The sequence below is a fragment of the Macaca nemestrina genome, chromosome X, assembly GCF_043159975.1.
Source record: "Macaca nemestrina isolate mMacNem1 chromosome X, mMacNem.hap1, whole genome shotgun sequence".
NCBI classification, from domain to species: Eukaryota; Metazoa; Chordata; class Mammalia; order Primates; family Cercopithecidae; genus Macaca; species Macaca nemestrina.
Genome location: NC_092145.1, coordinates 105,495,891 through 105,519,493, shown reverse-complemented (window position 1 = coordinate 105,519,493; position 23,603 = coordinate 105,495,891). Strand labels below are relative to the sequence as shown.

The following is a 23,603-nucleotide window of genomic DNA, read 5'->3' as shown; positions in this document are numbered from 1 at the left end:
TATGGTTTCCTCAGATCTGCCACTTGTCTGAGGGAGTCAGGTAGAGTGCATTTGTCTGTTCCCTGTCCAATAAAAGGCTACACATGCTGCAGTTTGTGCTTTATTTTTAGGCTCAATTCAGCTAGAGGCACACAACAAAGCAGAAGACAGAGGAGGCCTGGACCCAAGTGAAGTGCAGGTGGGGTGTGAATCCTAGGCAGTTGGCTTCTCAGGCATAGGTGGTGACATACTGGGGCCCCATATTCCCAAAGTAGGAACGTTCCCACTCACTCATGAGCTCGAAGTGTACAGGACGGCGACAGAAATTGCAGGCAGCCACAGACACATCCTGGAGGGGCATCCCCACCTCAGTCCAAGCCAGCAGCAGCTTCTCTGAAGGTGGTTGGGGGAGGGGAGGGAAAGAATGAGTTAGACTAGATCTTCCAAATCTAGTACAGACGCACCAAGATATTGATCCCCCTCAACCCTTCAAGATACCTCAGGGCCAGAAGTAGCCTACTCTGTTTGCTCCTGTGTGTGCCGTGAGTATTACCATTTGTATCTGGATGCTGGGATATAATAAAAGGTTGGGAAGCTCTCCTTTGACACAATTTGAAGCCATACTGTCCTGGCCTGGACCACTCCCTAAGTATAGGATGGGCTGTGGCCCAAGAATGACTATCTGCTTGGGAACTCCAAGCCCTATGAGGACAGTGATAATGACAGTAACCATACTGTGTCATTGGTGCTATGACCAGGAAACCTGGGGTAGGGGGTCCACCTGGGGATGTGAAAACCCAGAGATGGGAACCTGACCTAGCTGGAGGAAGTACCCCAGGTATGTTCCGGGGCTCTGTTCTTGGCCTTTTCTGTGTTCATGCCCTTGTTGATCTTGTCTAGTCACATGACTTTAAAGACCACCTATATGCTGATGGTTCAGAAATTTTAATCTCCAGCTCACGCCTCTCTACTGGTTTCCAATCTTGTATATCAATGGCTTTTCTCCATCTCCACCTAGATGTCTAGTATGCATTTCTAACTTATAAGTACAACTGAGCTACTCATGTCCCTACTTTCCACCAAGCTATTCTACTTTCAACTTTTCCCATCTCAGTGGATGGCAATTCCAGTTGCTCAGTTCAAAAATTTTGGAATTATCCTTTATTTTTCTCTTTCTCTCTTACCCTATATCCCTTCTAACAGCAAAGACCATTGGCTCTACCTTCAAACTCTGACCACTTCTTATTGCCTTCATTATGATCAAGTCTGAGCTACTATCATCTCTCACCTGGGATATTACTGTAGCCCACTCTTGGGTCTCCCTGCTTCCAGCCTTGCTCCCTTTTAGTGTATTCTCTACATAGAAGTTGGAGCAATTTTGTTAAAACCTGAGTCAGATATATCAGTCCTGTGCTCAAATCCTTTCAAGGGTTCTCAGAGTAAAAGCCAAAATCCTTCTGATGACCTACCATACCCTATACAATCTGGTCCCACATTGCCTCTGTGTACTCAATTTTTCTGTCTCCCACTTATACCATTCCACCCATACCCATCTTCTTACTGTTCCTCAAATATAAAAGGAATATTCCTGTGTCTTCCCTGCCTCAGGATGTTCCCTCTGCCCGGGATGTCATTCCCTTAGATATCTGCCTCACTAACTCCACCTCCTTCAAATCTTTGCTCAAGTTTCACCTCAGCGTCTTCTACCCTTGCCACTCTAATACTATGACCCTTCTCTGAACTCGCCCCTGCCCCCTTATCCCATTCTCCTTATCCTGCTTTATTTTTCACCATAGCACTTAGGACTAACGTGCTATTTAATTTGCTTATTTTTAGTAAATTTTTTAACTATCCCCTTCCACTAGAATGTAAGCTCCAGAGGGTAGGAATTTTGTGTCTGATTTGTTTGCTACTGCATCCTCAGTGCCTAGAACAGTGTCTAGCACACAGTTGGTACTCAATACATATTTGTTGAAAGAATGCCTAAGTTAAGTCTAGAAGATGAAGGAAAGTAAGCCAGAGGAAAGTGTGAGGGAGGGCATTCCAATCAAAAGAGAGCAGCACGAGCAAAGTCCCAGAGGTAAGAGAGCAGAGAAAAATGAGGGAACGACAAGTCATTCAGTGTAGCTGAAAAAATAAAATGCATGTGGGGAGGAGGTGAGGGCATAGAGATCACCATGTGGAAGGCATTAAATGCTATGCTGAAGAGCTTCAACTCTGTCCTGTATGTCAATGGTTTCCAAATTTTGGACTATACATCGCTATCAGTACAAATGTTTTAGCATGTACCTCCAGTCTCTGTATATTTGTTTATGTATTATATATATGTATAATTGTCAGTCTGTATATTAAAGATCAGTATCAGTAATGCTTGATTTCCTATTTTTAAGATTAAAAAAACATAAAATTCTAATACATATTCTGCTCCTTCACCCTGTAACCATTTTGCATACCTCACCTTGGAGGCCACTGCTTTAGAGTCTAGAGGGAAACATGAAGGGGTTTAAGCAAGGGAGCAATATAGTCAGGTTTTTAGAAAAATCCCTCTGGTGGTCAGCATCGAGAAAGGATTTGAGAGGAGCAAGAGAGAAGCAGAGAAATTAGGAAAAAATCATGTTGACATGGATTGAAGAAGTGGCAAGGGAGAAAAGCAAATAGGTTTGAGAGAGATTATAGAGAACTTTTGCAGGATTTCAGGATGGATTGGCTGTGGAACTTAGGGACTGGTGGAGCCATTGTGGATGCCTCTCATATATTCTTACAAAAGCCTAGCCTAAGTGGACATTCAGAGAACCAAGAATACTGAGCTCTACAATTGAAGCCCGGAGCAATAGAGAATACTGAACAAAAGGCCCAGGAGTCTGGGTCATCAGCTCAGAGAGGTGGTAGACCTAGCAGTTATGACCATGGAGGTAGAGAAAGACCTCCCAGTTGCAACTTAGAAGGTGTGTGACCTTGGATCAGCGACTATATATTTTTGTGCCTCAACTTCCACATGTACAAAATGGAAATGATAAGAGGATCTCTAACTCTTGAGGTTGCTGTGGGGATTAGATGAGTTAATATGTGTAAAGTGTTTAGAACAGGGCTTGGCACATGGTAAGTACTTAATGTTAGCCAGCATTATTTAATGTTTTTGAATGAATGAATGAATGGCCCCTACCTAGCTTGTCTTCCGTGAATTCTCATACTGCCCATGCTTCAGACAAACAGAATGATGTTGTCAATACATACCCCTGCTTTCCTATCTCTAGGTCATTGCTCATGGAATTCCCTTATTCTGGAATATTCTTACAACATATTCACATGTACTTCAACATGCATCATAAAAACTTCCTTACTCACAAAGCCTCTCCAATTTCATCCTTCTCACCCTCTCTAGCCATAATGTGCTCACTCCCTCTAGCTCCCAGAATAGTGGAGCTCGTCATACTGGACCAGTACCATCTATATCTGGCTCCTCTGCTAGACCATCAACTGCCTACATGTCTTTCGTCCAACAGGCCTAGAATGAGCACCTGCTCAACGTCAGGCCCTGCATTAAAAACTACCCAGGCGGGGCCTGGTGGCTCACGCCTGTAATCCCAGCACTTTGGGAGGCCTAGGCAGGTGGATTATGAGGTCAGGAGTTCAAGACCAGCCTGGCCAACATGGTGAAACCCCATCTCTACTAAAAATACAAAAATTAGCTGGGCATGGTGGCACATGCCTATAATCCCAGCTACTTGGGAGGCTGAGGCAGGAGAATTACTTGAACCAGGACCCGGGAGGCAGAGGTAGCAGTGAGCCAAGATCATGTCACTGTACTCCAACCTGGGCTACAGAGCCAGACTCTGTCTCAAAAAAACAAAAAACAAAAAACAAACAAACAAACAAAAAAACTACCCAAAAGAAATCCAGCAAACATTAGGTGAACTGACTAAACTGGCATTTTCAGGCTAAATCTCAAACTACTCAGCTCTACAAGCCTCTCAATTCAGTCCCTATCTCGTATTGTCTTTGTAGACTTACAGATTGATACTCCCCTGCCCCACTCCATTCCTATGACCCTACATTCCAATACCACCTGCTTATTGTTCTTGATATATCCCTGGCTGCTTCTCATTCTCCTCACCTTTCTTCATGCTCTTCCCTCTGCTAAGAATACTTCTTCCATGCCCTCTTTGTTTTAATACCACTCACTTTGCAAGACTCAGCTCAGGTGTCACCTCTACTAGGAAGCCTGTCTTGGATCCCTCAAGCAGAGTCAGGCCCCTCCTCTCTGCTCCAACAACTCTACCATGCACTGCCTTGTGGAACTTTGATCATCCCTTAATGTCATTGTTTGTGTCCACTATGGTATCCCCAACCAAACTGGAGCCCTACGAGTGTAGGGGCTGCTTCGCATTTATTTGTGACCCTAGTATAGGTGCTGGCACACATTAGATGTTCCAGAAATATTTTGTAAACTGAATGGTCTCTGTCCTCTCAGCTTCTCTTTCAGATCCTGGGCCTGAGGGGAGGGAGGTCCTGTAGGCACCCATGTTGAGAACTTACCCACACAATCTTCCATCATCTGAGGGCTGTGGTGGGGGGAGGGTGCCAGGCGCAGGAGCTCTTCACCCCGGGGGACAGTTGGGTAGTTGATGGCCTGCACATAGATGCCATGCTTGGAGAGCAGGAGATCACAGAGCTTGCTGTTGAGTGCTGCATTGCCCACCTGGACTCAGGAGAAAGGCTTATCAGTACCTGCCACCCTGGCTCCACCATCCATTAAGCAGATGGAGGGAACTAGATCAGGGAACATCACTGAATTTTGGGATAGATTTTTTTTTTTCATTAGGGGCTTAGTGGCAGCTCCAGAATTTCTATCAAGGAGGAGCTCAGAGCTAGCAATTTGATTTGAAAAGGATGGAGCAGTGGTGGTACCAGGAGCCCTATTTGGAAGCTGTTTGCAGAGCAAGCACACTGATTTTACTTAGCTAATATCCTAGTTTAGGATAGTTCTGGGTGAGAAGATGCCCCCCACAAGCCAATTCCAGAACCCCCAAGCCAATTATGGGGTGCTGTCACTAAATTAATTCATAAAATGAGTGTTTAAAGGAAATACTAGGTTAGTCTAAAAAGCAGTGACTATTTCTCATCCACAAAATTGTCACAAATAAGTGTCCTTTCCCTGCCCTGGCTTACTGACTCACACGAATACATGTCATTTAAGAAAGAAGTAGCAGTTCATTTTTAAAGGCAGTAAACGCTTATATTGAGGATCCAAAGTAGCAGCTAGTACTATGGCTTTTGATTTTATTTTTCTGCCCTCAATTCTCAATAAGAAGTACATTTTACACCATGATCATAAACGCACACATACACATACATGTATATATGCACATACACAAAACGAATACAAATTTTTCACAAATTGATAGCCTTAGTATGTGTGCTGTACTCCAACATTTTCTATTCTATTTCTTTTCTTTTTTTTTTTAATGCTAATGATAACCCACTAAGCTGATTTTGTGACCCATTAATTGTCTTGATTCAGTTTGAAAAACTCTGAATTATAGGCTGTGAACACTCGCTATTGTTAGGGTTAGGATAATCTAATAAGCATGAGGTAATGGCTGATGCAAGGAAAAGACTGGTTAATCCAAAATGGCTGATAAGTTTTCAAAAAGGGAAACAAAGCTGGCAATAAGGGGAATGGTTAGCAGGAAAGCAAGTAATTGAAGACAGAAACAGGTGTGTTGGGAGTGGGGAGGCTCCCAGAAGAAATAGGTAGAGAGGGCAATGGGCAGGGTGGGGCTCTCACCCGGATGGGGATGATGTGGCTGGGGCAGGGGATGACAGGAAGGCCCCTGTCCATGAGTAGCTGGCGCATGTGCTTGACGTTGCGCTGGTGGGCTCGCCTCAGGGCTTGGCCCTCCTCTCCCTTGAGCAGCCGCACAGATTCTAGAGCTCCAGAGAGCACCATGGGGGGCAGAGAAGTGGTAAAGATGAAGCCTGCAGCATAGGAGCGCACCATGTCCACCAAGTCACGGGTGCTGGCGATGTAGCCACCCACACAGCCAAAGGCCTTGCCTGGAGACAGAAAGTAAGAAGATATACACAGATCCCGTAATCAGTCCCAGAGGAACAGGATCATGTGCCAGATAACCCAAGGGGGTGCACCGAAGATGGGGCTCCAGGCTGTCTTCCCAGGCCTCTGCTCATCTGTCCATGACAGGGCAGTCAGAGCTGATAATTCTGCTGCTTTGAGATAGGACTTTCAAGTCTCGCCATATGCAATGACTAGATAGGTAGGAGCTGGGTGGGGACCTTTAGCTGGATAGGGTCAGGAGTGGAGCTAAGATGAAGCTTGGGGCTGGGGTGGGGGAGGGATTTAGAAACACAGCTCTTCACATACTCAAGTTGAATCTAACTATTTGGCCTAGTTCAAGGTCTTTTCAAAAAACTCTCCTAGACTTTCTCATCAACTCTGCAGTGGGATGCGAGTGGAGAGAGGGAGTCCAGGAGGGCAGTGGCCTGGGGCTGTGAATTCTGTCCAAACAACCCCTATAGCTTTGGGGAGGAGGGAGAAGAGAATTTTGTAGGGGCCTCATCTCTGCAGGGTATATAAGAAGGCCCAAAACATTCACTTACCAAGAGTTCCAGAGATGATGTCAATCTTATGCATAATTCCATCACGCTCCCCAATCCCAGCGCCCCGGGACCCATACAGTCCTACAGCATGGACCTCATCCACGAAGGTCAGGGCCCCATACTGGTGGGACACATCACACAACTCCTCGAGGGGACAGATGGCACCTGAGCAAAGCCAAGGGATAGAGGTAGACATCATAACCCTTCCCCAGCTCCATTTCCAGCGTGGAGATGCCTACTGTGGGTTGGAAAAGGGTGTTGTAGAGAGGAAGGAGGATGTGCACCTTCATTTACAACTATTCCAAACCTCTGTTTATGGGTTGATTGCCTGTATCTCATCCCTGCCTTCTCTCTCTTTCTCTCTCTCTCTCTCTCTGTATGTGTGTGTGTGTGTGTGTGTGTGTATGTGTGTGCGTGTGCATGCGTGTGTGTTCCCCAGCCTGGGATCAAGGTTTGACTCTTTGTCTTTCTATTTTTACTTCATTCTGACAATATCTATTTTCCTGTTTCTGCCATGTTCAGCCTCTCTCTGCCTCTTTTGTTTCTTTTCCTGCAATCTGTGTGTATCCCTCTGTACTCCCTGGAAACTGCTGAGGTACAAGGAGTTGTAATACAGAAAAAACATCTTCAGGTGGAAATAGGGGTTCCAAGCCAGGATTTTAAAATGTGAGCAATTGGTAGGACAACCTGAGGGGAGTCAACTACAGAAGGTAGAACCTGAGACAAATGACAGTGTGATGGTTCAAGCATCATTTCAATGGGAGAGATTCAGCCTAAGGATCAACAGTTTGGGCAGTTTGCACCCCAAAAATAGGTAAATAAAGAACATATTATTTGCAAATGTAATGAGGTAGAATGGTACCAACATAGTTTCCACTAGAGAAATAATGAATTTGAATAGTCTCAGTGGTAGAAATATACAAAAGGAATAGGATAGTTTTACTTTATTGCTAGTGTTAGAAATGTGGGAGTGGGCATAATAGTAAGTTCCTTACATATATTAACTCATTTAATTTGCATACTTATATTTAATTATTATCACTTACATTTTGCAAATAAGCAACTGAGAACTGAGACACAGAGCAATTAAGAAGCTTGCCCAAGCCAGTAAATGGTCAGACTAGGATTTGAACATGGATAGTCTAGTTTTAGAGCCTGTGTGTATAGTCATTACATGCCACTTAAGATAGCTAAATCAGGGAATACTATGGACTCTTGTTTCAGTTGGAAAAGGGACAAACTGAAATGAGTTGACCTCTTCCCTTAAATAAATCCATAAAGGGATAACTAAAACACATGATTTCTACATAATGGGGCCAGTAATAGAAAGCTTTGGACATTGTTTCAATTGAGCAAAGAAAGGAGGTAGGAGTGTGAAGATCATTTATTTCTACAAAAGCATAATAACTAGAATGGTTTCTATCATCTCTAATTCTTACAGCCAGATATTTTACCTTTGGGAAAATTGAGGCTTAGACAGTTAAAGAGTTACCCATGGTCATAGCCAGTAATTGTCAAAGGTGGGATTTGAACCCAGGTCTCTCTGACTTGAAAACCTGTTTTGACCCCAATGCTTCATATTGGACCTTGAAAAAAATCCTGGGCAATGGTTTTTGGAATTTCCTTCATAAAAACCAAACACTGGGATTATTGATTTACATATCATTTCTAACAAGAGAAGTGTTACTTGAGGAATTGGAGTTATATGTGTTAGGGTGCAAATACTTTAGCGCCAATTTGCTGAGCCACTCAAGATGAATTGGATGCCAACTCTGAACTTTAGTTTCTTTACCTATAAGATGAATGTAATAGCTGTCTCCATTCTTTGGCATTTACTAGCTGTGTGACCTTGGACAAATTACTCTTTTTTTTTTTTTGAGACGGAGTCTCGCTTTGTCGCCCAGGCTGAAGTGCAGTGGCCGGATCTCAGCTCACTGCAAGCTCCGCCTCCTGGGTTTATGCCATTCTCCTGCCTCAGCCTCCCGAGTAGCTGGGACTACAGGCGCCTGCCACCTCGCCCAGCTAGTTTTTTTTGTATTTTTTTAGTAGAGACGGGGTTTCACCGTGTTAGCCAGGATAGTCTCGATCTCCTGACCTTGTGATCCGCCCATCTCAGCCTCCCAAAGTGCTGGGATTACAGGCTTGAGCCACCACACCCGGCCTGGACAAATTACTCTTATGTCTCAGTTTCCTCATGTAAAAAATCAAAATAATAATAACACCTATCTCATAGAATTGTTCAGAAAATTAAGTGAATACATGTAAAATACTAATAATTTTGCGTGGCACATAATAAACACTCTATAAATATTAGCTGTTACAATGTTATCATCATCATCATCATGATTTTTGTGAGACCAACACTAGTAAACATACACTCACACATATACATACCATCCATGGAGTGGACAGTCTCAAAGGCCACAATTTTGGGTATCTTAGGGTTGGACTTCTCTAGAAGTTTCTTTAGGTGGTCAGGGTCATTGTGCCTGAAGACAAACTTGGCTGCTCCACTGTTACGGATACCTTGGATCATGGACGCATGGTTGCCTGCGTCTGAGTAAATCTCACACCCTGAGGAAGCAGATACATAATCCTTAAGCTTCTGTCCCAGTACTCCCACTTCAACCTTCAGGTTTGACCTGGCAAAGAAAAGGGCCAACCCTTTCTTCTCTTCGAAGACCTTGCTCTGCTTCTTCCTTCTCTGGGAACGTTTGTGACGCTTCTTTCTCCCTTAGAAGGTCTTCACTGTTCCCAAATTCTAACCCCTACATCCTTCCCTCCGGTCATTTGTAACCCTGGTCTAGCCTCTGACTGCCTTAGGATGGAAGAACATTTAATTTCCCAAGAAGCTTCAGAGTTCTTTGAGGACAGGACCTGTTTTCCTTCTCCTCAACATATAGGATCAAGACTTGGAAAAGGGATTACCCCAGGGAATGCTTGTTGGCTTGGACCGATGCTAGATTCTTCCTAGTCTAGATGAAATTCCATCCGTTCCAGGTAGCTTGTGGTTCCATCTGTTTGTGGTTACAGGGATGGATATTTATCAGGCTTTTACTGTTGGAATCACAAGCTCATGGCATGTCAGAGCTGGCAGGTCTGTTAGTGATCATGGAATTCATCTGCTTTACTATACAAGTGAGAAAGCTAAGGTCCAGAAAGATTTGAAGAATGCAGGGCTTTTTACTGGGCAATCCTGGTGGGGCAGGTGGGCATGTGAAATTGGTAGAGGGAGTCGATTCCTGGACCTCCCCAACCCCTGCCACTAACTGCACTGCCATCAAGGAACTGTGGCCTTTTTATAAGAGTAAGGGATAACTTCCACCTGAGAAAATGAGTTATGGCTTTCTGGAGAACATGGCTTGAAAGACAAGCAGACTGGGAGTTGCATGGGAGCAAAAACGTCTTATTATCTCTCTGTCTCTGGTGTACAGTATAAGAGTAAGCACATAGTAGATGCTAAGTAAACATTTATTAAATGAATGGATAAATAAACTGATGACTGATTTATAAGTAAGCGAATGAGTATATGAATGAATGTATTACTGAATGAAATAGTGAGAGGAGGGATGCAAAAAGGTGAGACTGAAGAGATATATAGAAGCCAGATTATTGAGAACTTTAGAAGCTGTGATAAGAAATTTGGATTTGGTCCCGGGGGAATGTGGGTCCACCTAAGGGTTTTGACCAGGGTGGAGGTAGTGGGCAACAAACACAGTTTTGCATTAAAAAAAATTCTGACTGCTGTAAAGAATAGATTATCAGAGGGCAAAGGTAAAATTTTCTTTAAAAAATGATGTTGGATCAGACTAGGATGCTGGCAGTAGAGATGGAAAGAAGTTGAATTCTAATGGTTGAGGAGGGGATGGACAAAAAAATCTTAAAGATGTTGAGTTTAGTTGGCGCTTATGCGTGAACTCAAAAAAAGTTTCTGAGAAGTGGTGGTAATATTTTTGCTGTGCTGAAGAATCAGCAGGAGGTGAGGAATTAGATAGAGCGGAGACTTCTCTCAAGCAGTTTGCCTGTTACAAGGAGGAAAGAGGGCAGTAGCTAGATAGTGATGAGGGGTTGAAGCAATGCTTTTTTATAAGATGCAAGAGACCTGAAAACATGTTTAAAGAGAGGGGGAGGCTGAAGATACAGGAGAGGAGGAGAGAGCCAATAGGTCAAGATTCCTAAGGTGGTAGAGAGGAATGGGGCACAGAGCAACAGTGGAAGGATTAGTCACAAGAAAAAGGATACTTCTTCCACTATAACAGAAGAGAAGGAGTGAGGAGAGGACATGTGAAGATGCTTATGAATTTGTAGGTGCTATGTGGCTGGGAGTCAAGGACATTGCTGTCTGGTGTCTTCTATTTTGAATGTAGTAGAACATGAAGTCATCTGCTGAGGGAGATGGGGAGGAGGGGGTGCAGGAAGGCTGAGGATAATGGTGGTTTGGCAAAACTGCACCATAAACTTGGGGAACTGACCAGGGAAATGGGATTGCCAGAGAGCATGGAGAACCCAGTAGAAATTAAGACTATGAATTTTTAGTGACTCCTGTCTGAGCAACTGTATGAGCCCAGAATTGATACAGTGAAGATGGAGAGTTGTATTCATTCTGGATTGGGCCATGGCAGAAGGACAACAAGGCATATGAGGTGAGGACATTATAGACTAGAAAGTAGGAGACTGGGAATATGGGAACCAGTGTACAAGTGAAGGGATTGGCTTTAGGCAGAAGGAGAGATATGTCTTCCATTGTAAAAGGAAAGAATGAGGCAAGGCTAGATGAACAATTAGATAAGTTTGTAGGTTTGGTGGCAATAAATAAGGATTCTCTGTCTGGGGCTTCTGTTTTTATTGTGAAGTAAGATGTGAGATTATTTGCTAAGTGTGAATGAGAAGGTAGTCAGAGGTTTTAGAAGAGGAGAAAAAGTTTGAAAAAGCTCCTGTGGAGACATAAAATAACTATTTATGTGTGTTAAGAGCCCAGTTGAGTTGGGAGGTGATGAATTTATAGTGTTTCCCTTCTGTGAGGTTGGGTAATGTTCCCCAGTAGTGGTCCTCTCTAGGTGCAGAAAGGGAGAAAGCAGAGGGATGTAATTATCCAGTGTTGAGGATATGCAAGGTGGATAAGAAGGAAGAACGATGGGAGTGGGAACTCCAAATACAGGGGAGGAGTGATGGAACCAGTGAAACTGGATGCTGTATTGCAGGATACCAGCCCTGAACAAAGCTCAGGCCTCAGGCTTACCGGGCAGGATCTTGGCCAAGGTGAAGAGAGTAGAGTCATTGGCCACAAAGCAGGAGGAGAAGAGCAGGGCTGAGTCCTTCTGGTGCAGCTCAGCCAGCTCCTGCTCAAGCTCCACATGAAACTTACTGGTGCCTGAGATGTTGCGGGTGCCACCAGCTCCAGCACCATGACGCTGCAGGGTCTCCCTGGCCAGGAGAAAGGGAGAAAAAAAAAACATGGCAGGCATCGAGGAACTGGGTAGGTTTCCCTTCCTTGATGGGAGTCAATGTTGAATTAGTGATCCTATATACACTGTATCCTGTGAGACAAAGTAGAGGGAAGGATGGGGAGGATAGGGAGACATGTACCTTCCTTCTAGGACTGGAGGTACTCAGGGAGAGAGGGAGAAGCTAGGTTGAGCTTGAGTAGTTTGGAAGACCTAGAGAAGGTCACACTCCATCTCTGGCAATACTAATTCTGCAGCTAGATTAAAAACTCAGGCAGAGTGGGCCTTGCCTGGTCTCCCGTCCTTCCCCTCCATAGCATTGGACACCCAAGAGTTTGGGAAACATGGTGTGTTGACTTAGTTCATATCCAAGGAATAGATATGGTGGAGGACCTCGGACAAAAATGTGGTGGTAGAACCCAGGTTTCCACTGCCAGTTCTGCTTTTTTTTTTTTTTTTTTCCTGTGTGTGGTTTTTCATCTCCTCTGGCCACTGCTGATGGCTGAGAGCCTACTACTCACCGTGTAGCTTGCAAGACCTGAGGGTGTCGGCTCATGCCCAGGTAATCATTACTACACCAGATGGACACATCCTTTGAGGCCACAGATGCCTCAGAGAGATGTTGGGCAAAGGGATATGCATCAGCCCAGCGGTTCACAGTCTTGAACACACGGTAGGTGTGATCCTGTTTCTTCTCCATGATCTTGTCCCTGAAAAACTGGTCATAACTGAAGACATAGTTTCCTGCAGGAGCAGATATGAGGATGAAAAGAATTCATTTTAAGTCTCTTCCTGGCTAGTCTGTATTTTACCCATGTTGCTGATTTTGAGTTCTCCAACTCTTTTTCCACATATTCATTTATGTGCTCAGTCATTGACTTATTGGACCACATTAACTCTACTATTCATTCAGCCATCCTTTTGCTTACTCATTCACTCCTTCACTCAGTAGTTCATTCACACATTCATTTAGACTTTTTTATGGCCTCATCTCTCTTCCCGGGTTGGTGTGGCAGCCTCCTTACTAGAATCACTACTTTCAGTCTCAGTGGAAGGAGTATCAACAGATCTTGTTTCTAGCAGTCTCTTTGCCACTTCCTAGCGGTGTGGCCTTGAACAAGTCATGAATCTTCTTTCTTACTTTAAATTTCTTTATTTGTAGAATGAGGCTAATAATACTTTCCTTGGAGAATTGTGAGCATCTGACAACCAACAACATGTAATATATTCAAACTAATAAATGGCACATCGTAATAGTAGTATTATTACTGCTATAGTATTAGTAGTCATAATAATACTAATAAAGACAGCTAATATTCAATTATATTATTATAGCTAACATTTAATGAATGCCTAATACATGTAAGTTCTTTCCTAGGAACTTTATAAATATTTAATTTATTCCTCACGACAATACTCCAAGGACAGTTCTATTAGTATCTCCATTTTACAGATGAGGGAACTGGGGCATTAAGTGTTAGGTAACTTGACCAGGGTCATGCAGCAATTAAGTGCTCATCAAGTAAGTAACTCAGAGCCCACTTCTTTAACCATTACCACTACAAGATGGGGTAACTTTATTTCTAGGATAAATTGAAATAATGTTTGCCAAAGGGCTTGTTAAATTCCAGAACTCTTTACATGAGACAGAAATCATGTTGCAGACAGCAATTTATATGGCTGCTGGAGGTGCAAATTGGCAACATCCTTGCTGCAGAGATGTTTGGAAATATGTATCAAATGTTTTTAAAATGCACATACTGACATATCTAGAGAAATATTTGCAGCATAATTAACAGACAAATGATTGATACTCAGAATTTATTATATAATCTCTGAAAAATTAACATGAAAAATTTCAACCCAGTAGAAAAATGGACATAGAATAAATGTAGAAAAATATTATTAATCAGGAAAAAGAAAACTGGGAGAACAAAATTTCACCTATCAATTGATAAAGATTTAAAGTTTGATAATATCAAGTGCTGGTAAGGGTATGAGACTATGGATACCCTTCTTGATAACTGGTACAGCTACGTTGGAGGGCTAATTGGCAATATTTATTAATATCGAAAATGTACACACCCTTACATCCCAAGAATTTCCACCTCTGATTGTCTATCCTGGAGAAACACTTGCCTGTGTGCACAAGGAGATACATTCAAGGATGTTTGTTGCACCACTGTTTGTAATAGAAAAAATTGGAAGCAACCGAATAGAGGAGTAGCCAAATAATCTCTGTTATATCTATGCTACAAAATATTTGGAAGCATTGAAAAGTAGGGTAGATACATATGTGTTCAAATGGAAGCATGTCTACAGTATATTGTTGAGTGAAAAAAAAGGCACAGAGAAAAATATATAGCAAGATATTATTAGGTAAAAATAAAAATTGAAAAAGGTAATACTCTACATTTTCTTTGAGTACATTTGTATATATGTAAAACCAACCTACAATCTAAACTGAGAGAATACAAAAAATTGGAAACAACAACTTAAATTGTAGATGCTTGATTAACTGAATGATATTGAATCCATACTATACCCATGACATATTTTTAAGTAAACAAAACAGCATAACAAACTCCAGGTAAAATAAAATCACACTTCTAACAAAAGCGTGGGTGTGGTGAAGAGAGCAGAGGGTGTGTGTGTGTGCGCGCGCGTGTGTGTGTGTGTGTAGCCATAGAAAAATATCTGGGAGAAAATATAGCAAAAACTTAATGGTGGAACTCTGCATGACTTAAATTTCCCTCCTTATACTTTCCTGTTTATGTTGAAAAATATTTTACCATGAATCATATTCCTTTTATATTAGAAAATAATGCAAATGCCATTATGAAAATGAACATAAACACATATAAGAATGGGGAAAAGGTGCTCTATGAAGGGTGAGAGTTTTTGAGGGAAGCATGGAGAAGAAATAATGGGAGTAAGCCTAATATTTAATGAAGCCTCATTAGAAACACTTCCATAAACGTAATTTTATTTTCTACTCATGGTAACCTATTGAGGTAGGTACTAAATGCCATGGAAGGAAAGTGTCTTACTTGCCAAAACACCTAGATCCAGCAAGTGTCAGCATTAAATTTTAAACTCAAATTTCCTTTGGTTCCAAGGCCCTTCTGTGCTGTTTCCCCTACTATGACAGAGGCCCTTTCAGAATGCCTTCCCTATTCTGATCCCCTTTATTTCCACCTCAGCAAACTCACCAGGCATATTGTTCTGAATCAGGTGTGTGACCTTCCCAGAGATCTGCTTCTGCTCCTGGGGACTGGAAAATGACTTCCTTAGGCTGGCTGAGACCAGGGAGCTAGGCAGATCTGAGATGGAATGTGAGATTCATTGGCCATGAAGAGAATGGGGAAAAAGAAAGCACGTGTTGTCCTCTTTAAGCTCAACGCAACATGTGAAAATTCAAGTTTATAAGGTAAGGACACCTTCTGCAGCGAGAAGAAATCTTCTCCAAGGTGAGCTTCTATTTATCTCCCTGAATGGAGACTATTACATTGTTAGGAAACCTTCTATAAGGTGACTCATACTTCTCTCCACTAGGATTTTCCCTTGGGTGAGGTAACTGGGGCAACCATCCTGGGTCCTGCATTTAGAAAGTAGATGCAGGAAAATGTACCTTACTCTTCTAAACATCATTAAATTTCAATTTTGAAGTTTTTGTCCTTAATGATATTCCAAAGGGGCCTATGAAAGATGCCAACAGTGTGGCCATACCTCAAGGGTGATTATCTTGGGTGGTCTGCACTAATTAAGCTGACCTGGGGATCTGCACCCTGGTTAAAGGAGGTACCTACTCCCAGCTCTTTCTCTTTCATGCAAATCCATATTCTCATAGAGTGGTCTTGCTGAAATGTGGGACCCCAGCCTGTTGGGATCAATTTAGCCACCTGAAAAAGAGGAGTCAAAATTCTAGGGGGCTCATCTTAGAATAATGACTAAAAGTTTCAGGAGCCTGTACATGTGTGTTTGTCAGGAATCGTGTGCTTCAGCATACAGCCTAAACTGTTGCCTACCATGGCTCCCCTGGAAAGAATGGACTTCTTATCATGGGATGTGTACTGGCTGCTTTTGTATTAGCCTAGCTCAGGACTGTGATGTAGTGGGTTCAAGCATTAGGAGTAAAGGTTGCATAAGGTGGAACTTGACTCCAACCTGTTTTGAAAGCCTTCACATCCTCCTGCACTTCTGGGGCTGCCTTCTGCACAATCTTGCTCTTCCCATCCTGGAGTTCCGACAGCATGAAGGGACAGTGGCCCTTGGCCCAAGATGGAGAATCTATGCAAAGGTAAGAGAGTAATTTGGGGTGCATTTCTAGTCATAAGTTCAGCTCAACAATAATTACTTAGATCTAATGTACCCCAAAGCCCTATCTCAGGCTATCATAGAGACACAGAGATAGATGAGTCTGGTCCCTGTGCTAGGGGAGCTCCTAAGCTGGTGAGAATGGCATACACTGAAGACACATTGTGAACAGTGCTGGGATAGAGGAAGTAAAGGGGCTACTGAAGTCCAGAAGAGGGAGGGGAAATGAGCCAGAATTGGAATTAGACAGTTTGGAGGTCTAAGCAGGCTTTGCAGAGGAGATGATTAGTGTTAAAGCTTAGTGTCAAATGAGAAGTATGAGATTCTCCAGTATGGGGTCTAGGAGAGGGTAATCTGACAGGAGCAAAGGCACAAACTCTTGACACAGTAGTTGATTTAGGCAATTTTAAGTAGTTTCAGCATGTCTGGAGTATAGTGTGTGAGGGACATGACAGTGATAATTTTTCTTTTCTTTTCCCTCTCCTCTTCTCTCCTCTCCTTTTTATTTTTATTTTTATTTTATTTATTTATTTATTTTAATTTATTTATTATTATTATACTTTAAGTTGTAGGGTACATGTGCATAACGTGCAGGTTTGTTACATATGTATACTTGTGCCATGTTGGTGTGCTTTTTTTTTTTTTTTTTTTTTTTTTGACAGATTCTCGCTCTGTAGCTCAGGCTGGAGTACCGTGGTGCGGTCTTGGCTCACTGCAACCTCCGCCTCCTCGGTTCAAGCAATTCTCTGCCTCAGCCTCCCACGCTTGTAATCTCTGCCTCAGCTGGGATTACAGGCGCCCACCACCACGCCTGGCTAATTTTTTTATTTTTAGTAGATACGGGGTTTCACCATCTTGGCTAGAGTGGTCTTGAACTCCTGACCTCGTGATCCACCCGCCTCGGCCTCCCAAAGTGCTGGGATTACAGGCATGAGCCACTGCGCCTGGCCGAGAATGAGACCCTTTCTAGAGGACCTGGCAGAAGACAGATCCTGGGTACATTTTGGGGCCAGTTCATGCTATCTTGACACTTTTCACATGAACCCTCCTAATTATTAGGCAAAGATGGCCAGTGTGGCTTGGAACTTTTACCCCAGGACAGTAACATTCTCCCCTTTTGCTAGCAGCCTCTTCTTACCTCCTCCAGCCTTTGTTGCCTTAAGGTGGATTTGAGAACAGTTTGGTCCTTGGGTAGCCAGGATGGGACAGTGTCCAATACCAAACAGGAATTGGTGAGTCTTAACCACCTTGCCCAGGAGGCTTGTGGGGCCCCGGGCAAGCACTGGGCAGCACTGTAGCAGCATGGCTGCAGTCACCATCTTGAGCCCGAAGTCCTGCAGAAGACATGGAAGAGATGAGATTCCATCATGAGGGCCTGGCCAAAAGCCAGGCCTTTGATCCTCATCTTCAGCTTCCCACCCAAAACTTGCTGCCTCTGAGATGCTCTTATTGCCCTTCCAGGGAAAGAACTTCTTTCCCAATGTTAACATGTACTAATAAAACATCATAGAGGAAGAAATAGGAAACTGACTACTGGGCAAAGAGGTGAAGGAAAGAGTGCTAACTGGAGGTCAGAAAGCCTGGATTCTGACTCACTCTGGCACTGACTACCTCTGTGATGATGAGGATCACTGAAATGTGTTTTCATGTGGCAGGATGAGAACTGCCAACCCACTAACCCTTTGATCAATACTTAAGGCCAAGAATCTTTCTAAGAATGTTGGTCTTAGCCAAGTGAAGATTCAGCCTGCTAATGCAAACATATGTCATTGAGCAGAGCTCCTGAGGCTTGGCCCAGGGTGTTTCCTAAGCAGGATCAGCCAGAGAGGGAGAAGGAGCTTGAGGTCAAATGTATCAGTTTAAGGAAATCAAGGGAACAGTAAGGAAGGGTAGGGCCTAGGTCCTACAGACTATGTGCCACCAGCCTGATATTATGCTGTCTTTGAATTTGCTCCTGTCTCTTGGATAAGCACAGATCTAGAAAGAGGTGAAAGCAAGTCCCAGTGGGGCTGGAAAAAAAGGCACAAAGACATAGTCTATGGGTTAGTGAAACAGGCAGAGGCCAAGACAAAGAAGAGAAAGGGGGCAGAGGGATCAGAAAAAGAGAAAGCAAATGACACACAGGCACTCAATAAATATTTGTTGAATTTTGGGGTAAATTGATGAATGAACAGAGTCTGAAATTGAGGAAGGAGAAGGGACTAGGAGAAAAGCTAGAAGAAAAGAAAATGTAGGAAAGATAAAAGGAGGAAAGTAGAGAGAGAACAAAGATGTGGTGGTGGTGGTAGAGTTAAAAGAACAGAAATTGAGGGAGAAAAAGAGACCAAAGGTAGAGGGAAAGGGAACAGGGTGAAGATGAAAACAGAGATTGAGTTGAGAGAAAGAGAAAATGAAAAAAGAAAAAGGAGGTGGGGATAGCGCACACAGGGATAAAGGCAGAGACAGACAGACCAAGGGACATGAAAGGGACATGAGGAGAGATCAATGAGTCTAGAGGATTATACAAAGATTCACAGAAGTGAGAGCAGGAGTGGAGAGAATCCAGCGGTGGTAGAGAGTCAGTCAGACACAAAGATAAAAAAAATGCTTCCAGAAATTGCAAAAGGCTAAGTGAGTTTGGGGAAGAGAATCGTGGCCCTAATTGAGGGAGGTGAGAGAGAGAGACCAAGGGACAGAGAGAAGAGCGTAGAGAAAAATGACAAGATCAAAGGATAGAGACAGAGAGGTGACTAAAGCGGGGGGATGAGGGTTAAGAGGAGTGAGAGCTGAGAGACACCAAGAGAAAGACAGCTAGAGAGAGCAAGAAGGAGAGACAGATGTAAAGAAAAAGGGCAAATTGGAAAGACAGAGTCAAAAAGTGAGACAAGATAAGGGACAGTACAATGGGAGAGACATGGGAGAATGTGGGAAGACTAAAGCCCTGACACTTTGAAGAAAGTTACTGAGTAGAATCTACTAGCACCCTCAGCCTTATGTCGTGAGGGACAGTTCAGCTCATGGCCCTGTCCTCATATGGCAACCTCCTTCATCTCCCTCCCTTCCTGATCTCATAGAATAAGCACCCTCCCCCTACCTCACAAAACAACCTCTTTTTTCTTGTTCCATCCCAGAGCAACCTCTCCCCCTCTCATGGGCTGTCACAGCATCCTGGGTTTGTATGTGGGGCCAAGGCATGTGGGCCCTGAAATTGGAAACAACAGAAGGGTTGTTGGAGGGACTAAATGAAACAATCCAAGTTAAGCCTTTAGGGTAGTGTTTGGCACATAGTAAATCTTCAATAAATGTTAGCTTTTCTTATTAAAATTCCAGCTCTCCAATTTCATTGTTGGATGTTCTTGTACAAATTACTTCCCCTCTCTGGATCTTGGCCTTCATCAGCTGTCAAATATGAGGTAATTATGGCCACTTCACATGGTAGGTAAGGAATTGGATCCAGTGCCTACCTCATATCTGGAGATATGTGTTTTCCTTCCCCTGCCTGCTTGTGAAAGCTAAAGCACTTGGGGCTGAGCCTGTAGACCACAGATAAAGTTGCCAGAGTTTATCGCCATTGGGGTCTGACCACTCCCCAAGCTGAGACCAGGGCGTGGGAGAGAAGAGGAGCCCCTTTCTGGAATCACGTCTGAGCATCTGGCTAGAGCTGGCCCTGGCTATTGGTGGTAAGAAGTGGATAGCCCAGAAGTGCAGGCAAGGCAGATGACAAGGCTCCAGGCTCCTGTAAACTCCCCCAACATCAATACTGGCAACAATAATGCCAACAACATTGGGGTATGTAGTGGGAAGGAAAGCCCCCAATATTGGAGGCAAAGTCCAGTCCTGCCTTGGGATGGTGGAGAAGGCCTACCCCCTGTATATAAAAACAGAAGAAATTAAACACATGTCATCACTAGGGGGCTTTTGGCCATGATATGCTCAGAGTCCTGGGAAAATATAGACTACTTCTTGGAATTTGTTGAATTCTCAAGTTCTTTCAAGCTTCTGTTCTCATTTCTCTTGTTCTATTATTCCTTTCCTGAAATTTGCTCTGCCTCACTCTGCCTGGCCATCATTATACCCACGACCTTGTAGTCTAGTTACCATGGGCTCTGTTTCTATTCCATCTCATTACCCACCAAGAGACTAGAGTGAATAAAATTGAATCAAGGAAGCATTTTAGTCAATTCAGGGTATAAAGAGCATAGGCTCTAGAGCCAAACTACTTGAGTTTGAATCCTGGCTCCACCACTCACTAGCTTTGGGACCTTAGAAAAGTCACTTCCCTGTTATACATCTTATATCTGGAAAATATTGGTAATAACAAAGACAATCTGCATCACAGGAATGTTGTGAAGATTCAGTAAGATAATCCATATAAAGCATTTAGCAGAGTACCTATCCCAGAGTAAACAGTGAAAAAGTATTAGTTATTATATTTAATTGATAGACTTTATTATTTTTATTTTCTCCATTTCCCATGTAGAAAAAATGAAGGTACGCTAAGGGAAGTCACATGAATATACCAGGCTGGGTTTGGGAAGCTAGAGACTGATTGTTGTCCCAATCCTGTACAATTTATTGTGTGAACTTGGGCTCTGTAATTCCCCTCTCTGGGCTTCGGTTTCTCCACTGACATTGGGCTAGATAATTTCATAGATCCCACCTAGTTCTGATAGTCAAACACTCACAGAGCCCTCTGTACCAGGCCCTGTTCTTATGTCAACCCTGTGATGATAGGGAAACTGAATCCCAAAAAGATTAAGTAACTTGTCTAGATCAGAAAGCTAGTACATAGGAGAAGCAGGATTTGAACCTAGGCAATCTGTTTCCACAGATTCCTAACTTAACCATTATGGATCTGCGATTCAAATGTTACTACCCTTTTTTCTTGACTGAGGGCCTGACTCTAGACATTCATCTCCTCTGCTGCACTAACATAGGCCTCTTTCCAGGTCATATGCCATTTGTTACCAATGCCTTACCAAAGGAACAGATCTGTAACTACAGTGGAATTTCAGGTACTGTTGGATATTCATTTACTCTACCATTTAATAACTTATGCACCTACCGTGTGGTAATGCTTGCCAGGCATCTTCTTAAAACAATACTTTTAACCAAAGAGATGATGGTGAAATTTCAGACCAAATAACAGATCATTACTGAAAGGTTTTCCCTATGACTTTAAAATCCTCTCTCGTGTCAGCACCCAATCTGTATTCCCAGAGGTCAAAAGGGCCAACTGCAACTCTGCCCCAGCAGAGAGCCAGAAAACACTCATTGCAGCATTCCTTGTCCCCCACACCCCCACCCCTTTTGTGGCCTGCTTTGCAAAAGTCAATTAGGTCTGGAGGAGAAGTGGTAATTTCTCTTCAGGAGTTGGAAACATCAGGCCTTACTTCTCTTCTTAGTACCACTTTCCCACCACAGAAGAATCATATAGAACTTTAGATAACTGGAATCAGAGAATCAGAAATTCTCAGAAACAGGAAAATGTAGAAGATCACAACATCAAAACTAGAAAGGGTAGTGGAAATTACAGGCTAATCCTTTTTTTCAGAGGGTAAATGACTTGTCTGGGGTCTCACAGCGAATTAGGATGAGAATAGAAATCTGTTTACTTTCTGTATAGTGACACTACATTCCTCTTCCACTATCTTCACTTATTTCTGCTAATTATTCATCTCTCAATTCCCCCAAATCTCTCCTTACTCAATTCATCTTTCCCATCACCCCCACATCCTCTTAGTTTCCCTCCCTAGCTCTTCTCCTCATCCCTAGGCTCCCCATGGGCTCTGACCCACTGAGCTCTGCTGTCAGTCCAGCAGGTAGAGGGAGTCAAAGGGAGAGTGGAATGGGGAATTGCAGAAAGAAATATTAAGCCATTGTTCTTGATAGAGAGGAAGAAGGGACAGAAATGCAGAGACAGAGAAATACAGAGCCAAGGAAAGAGACAAAAAGGGGGAAGAGAAAGAAATTTAGAGAAAAAGATAGAAGTCAGAGGAGGGAAAAATAAGAGAAAGCAAGAGTGTCAGAGAATGATGAAATGAAATGAATGATCTTGAAAACTAACAAAGGAAAGTAATGAAGGGAAAAAGAGAGAAGAAAGCTGAAAATGAGGAAAGACAGAAAGAGACATGGGAGATAACAAGAAAATGCAAAAGAGACAGATTCTGAGAAACAAACAAAGGAAAAAGTCAGATCTACTCAGACCAGAGAGTCAGTGTGTACAGCTCTGAGAGACCAGCTGGCAGACCAGAGAGAGGGTGCCAGGCTGAAAGCAGCTCTTACCTGTTGCCCTGCACTGAGGACGAACGAACAACGGGTGGGTACTGTGGGTTAGGACCTGGCATTTATCCCTTCTCCTGTGACTCAGCCCCACCCACCCTGCCTTCTGCTGGGCTGGCCCTGCATTGGCCCCAAAGGTATCTCAGTCCCTTCCTTGCTAGAGATAAAACCCAAAGTAGCCCTTCCCTGTAGTGTACCCCCTCCCCCAGCTCTGGCTCTTCCCTATTTTCTTTTCTCTCTAGGACAGTAAAATTAGCTCATTTGGGCTTTGGAATTAGACCATCCACCTAGAGCTAGGGTACCTTGATCTATCTCTGAATATAGATCTCCTCAACTATAAAAGGAGGGCAATAGAACCCAGAAGTGACTATAGCACAAGTTGGGAGGGCTCTGGAGTCAGACCTAGAATACAGTGTTGTGCTTATGAGCTCTAACAGTCAGCTTCCACAGACTAGATCCCCGGTTGTGGTAACAATTCGGTAATATCATGTACATAGCACAGTGCCTGGTCCAAATAAAATAACAGCTACTGTTGACTGAGTGCTTACAATGCACCAGACCCTTCATTAAGTGCTTTACATGAATTAATTTAGCCATGTAAGGACCTTAAAAGATAGGTACTATTATCCCTGTGTTACAGATGAAAAAACTAAGGCTCAGAGAGGTGAGGTAACTTGCTGATAATTACCCAACTAGAAAGTACAGAGCCCGCCTATGAACCTAGGCAATCTAGTTACAGAACCCACACTCTTCTCTTCCTCTCATAATATACAATTTAAAATGTGAAGTTCTCTGTCTTATCTTTTCTATTACCTTCTCCTCCCTTTTTCATTTTCTCTCCCTTTTGTCACTCTCTTTTTCCCCTTCTCTTATCAATCCTAAGGCATGTTATAACCAGACAATTTCATCTTTAGAGCAGATTGTCATCATTAATATTATATTTACATAAATAAGACCATTGTCTACATATTGATCTGCAATTTC

The 23,603-nt window shown here is 43.1% G+C and overlaps 1 protein-coding gene across 5 annotated transcripts; it reads right to left on the bottom strand.

Moving 5' to 3' along the window:
• Window positions 1-87: 87 nt before the first annotated feature.
• LOC105493769 (5'-aminolevulinate synthase 2) lies at window positions 88-22,712 on the bottom strand. 5 transcript variants are annotated; one of them, XM_024796553.2, is made up of 11 exons: window positions 22,623-22,712; window positions 17,497-17,692; window positions 16,209-16,331; window positions 15,254-15,364; window positions 12,563-12,785; window positions 11,837-12,021; window positions 8,992-9,171; window positions 6,598-6,762; window positions 5,768-6,036; window positions 4,516-4,678; window positions 88-372 (listed from the first exon to the last, which is right to left on the bottom strand). In XM_024796553.2, exons 2-11 carry the CDS (start codon window positions 17,675-17,677, stop codon window positions 209-211), a joined length of 1,764 nt encoding a protein of 587 aa, XP_024652321.1. In that variant the 5' UTR covers window positions 17,678-17,692; window positions 22,623-22,712; the 3' UTR covers window positions 88-208. The 5 variants fall into 5 exon arrangements, with proteins under 5 accessions (XP_024652321.1, XP_070945342.1, XP_024652320.1 ...); XM_071089241.1 differs by lacking the exon at window positions 15,254-15,364 and adding an exon at window positions 19,432-19,539 and having other exon boundaries at window positions 22,623-22,658; XM_024796552.2 differs by lacking the exon at window positions 22,623-22,712 and adding an exon at window positions 19,445-19,539.
• Window positions 22,713-23,603: the final 891 nt, after the last annotated feature.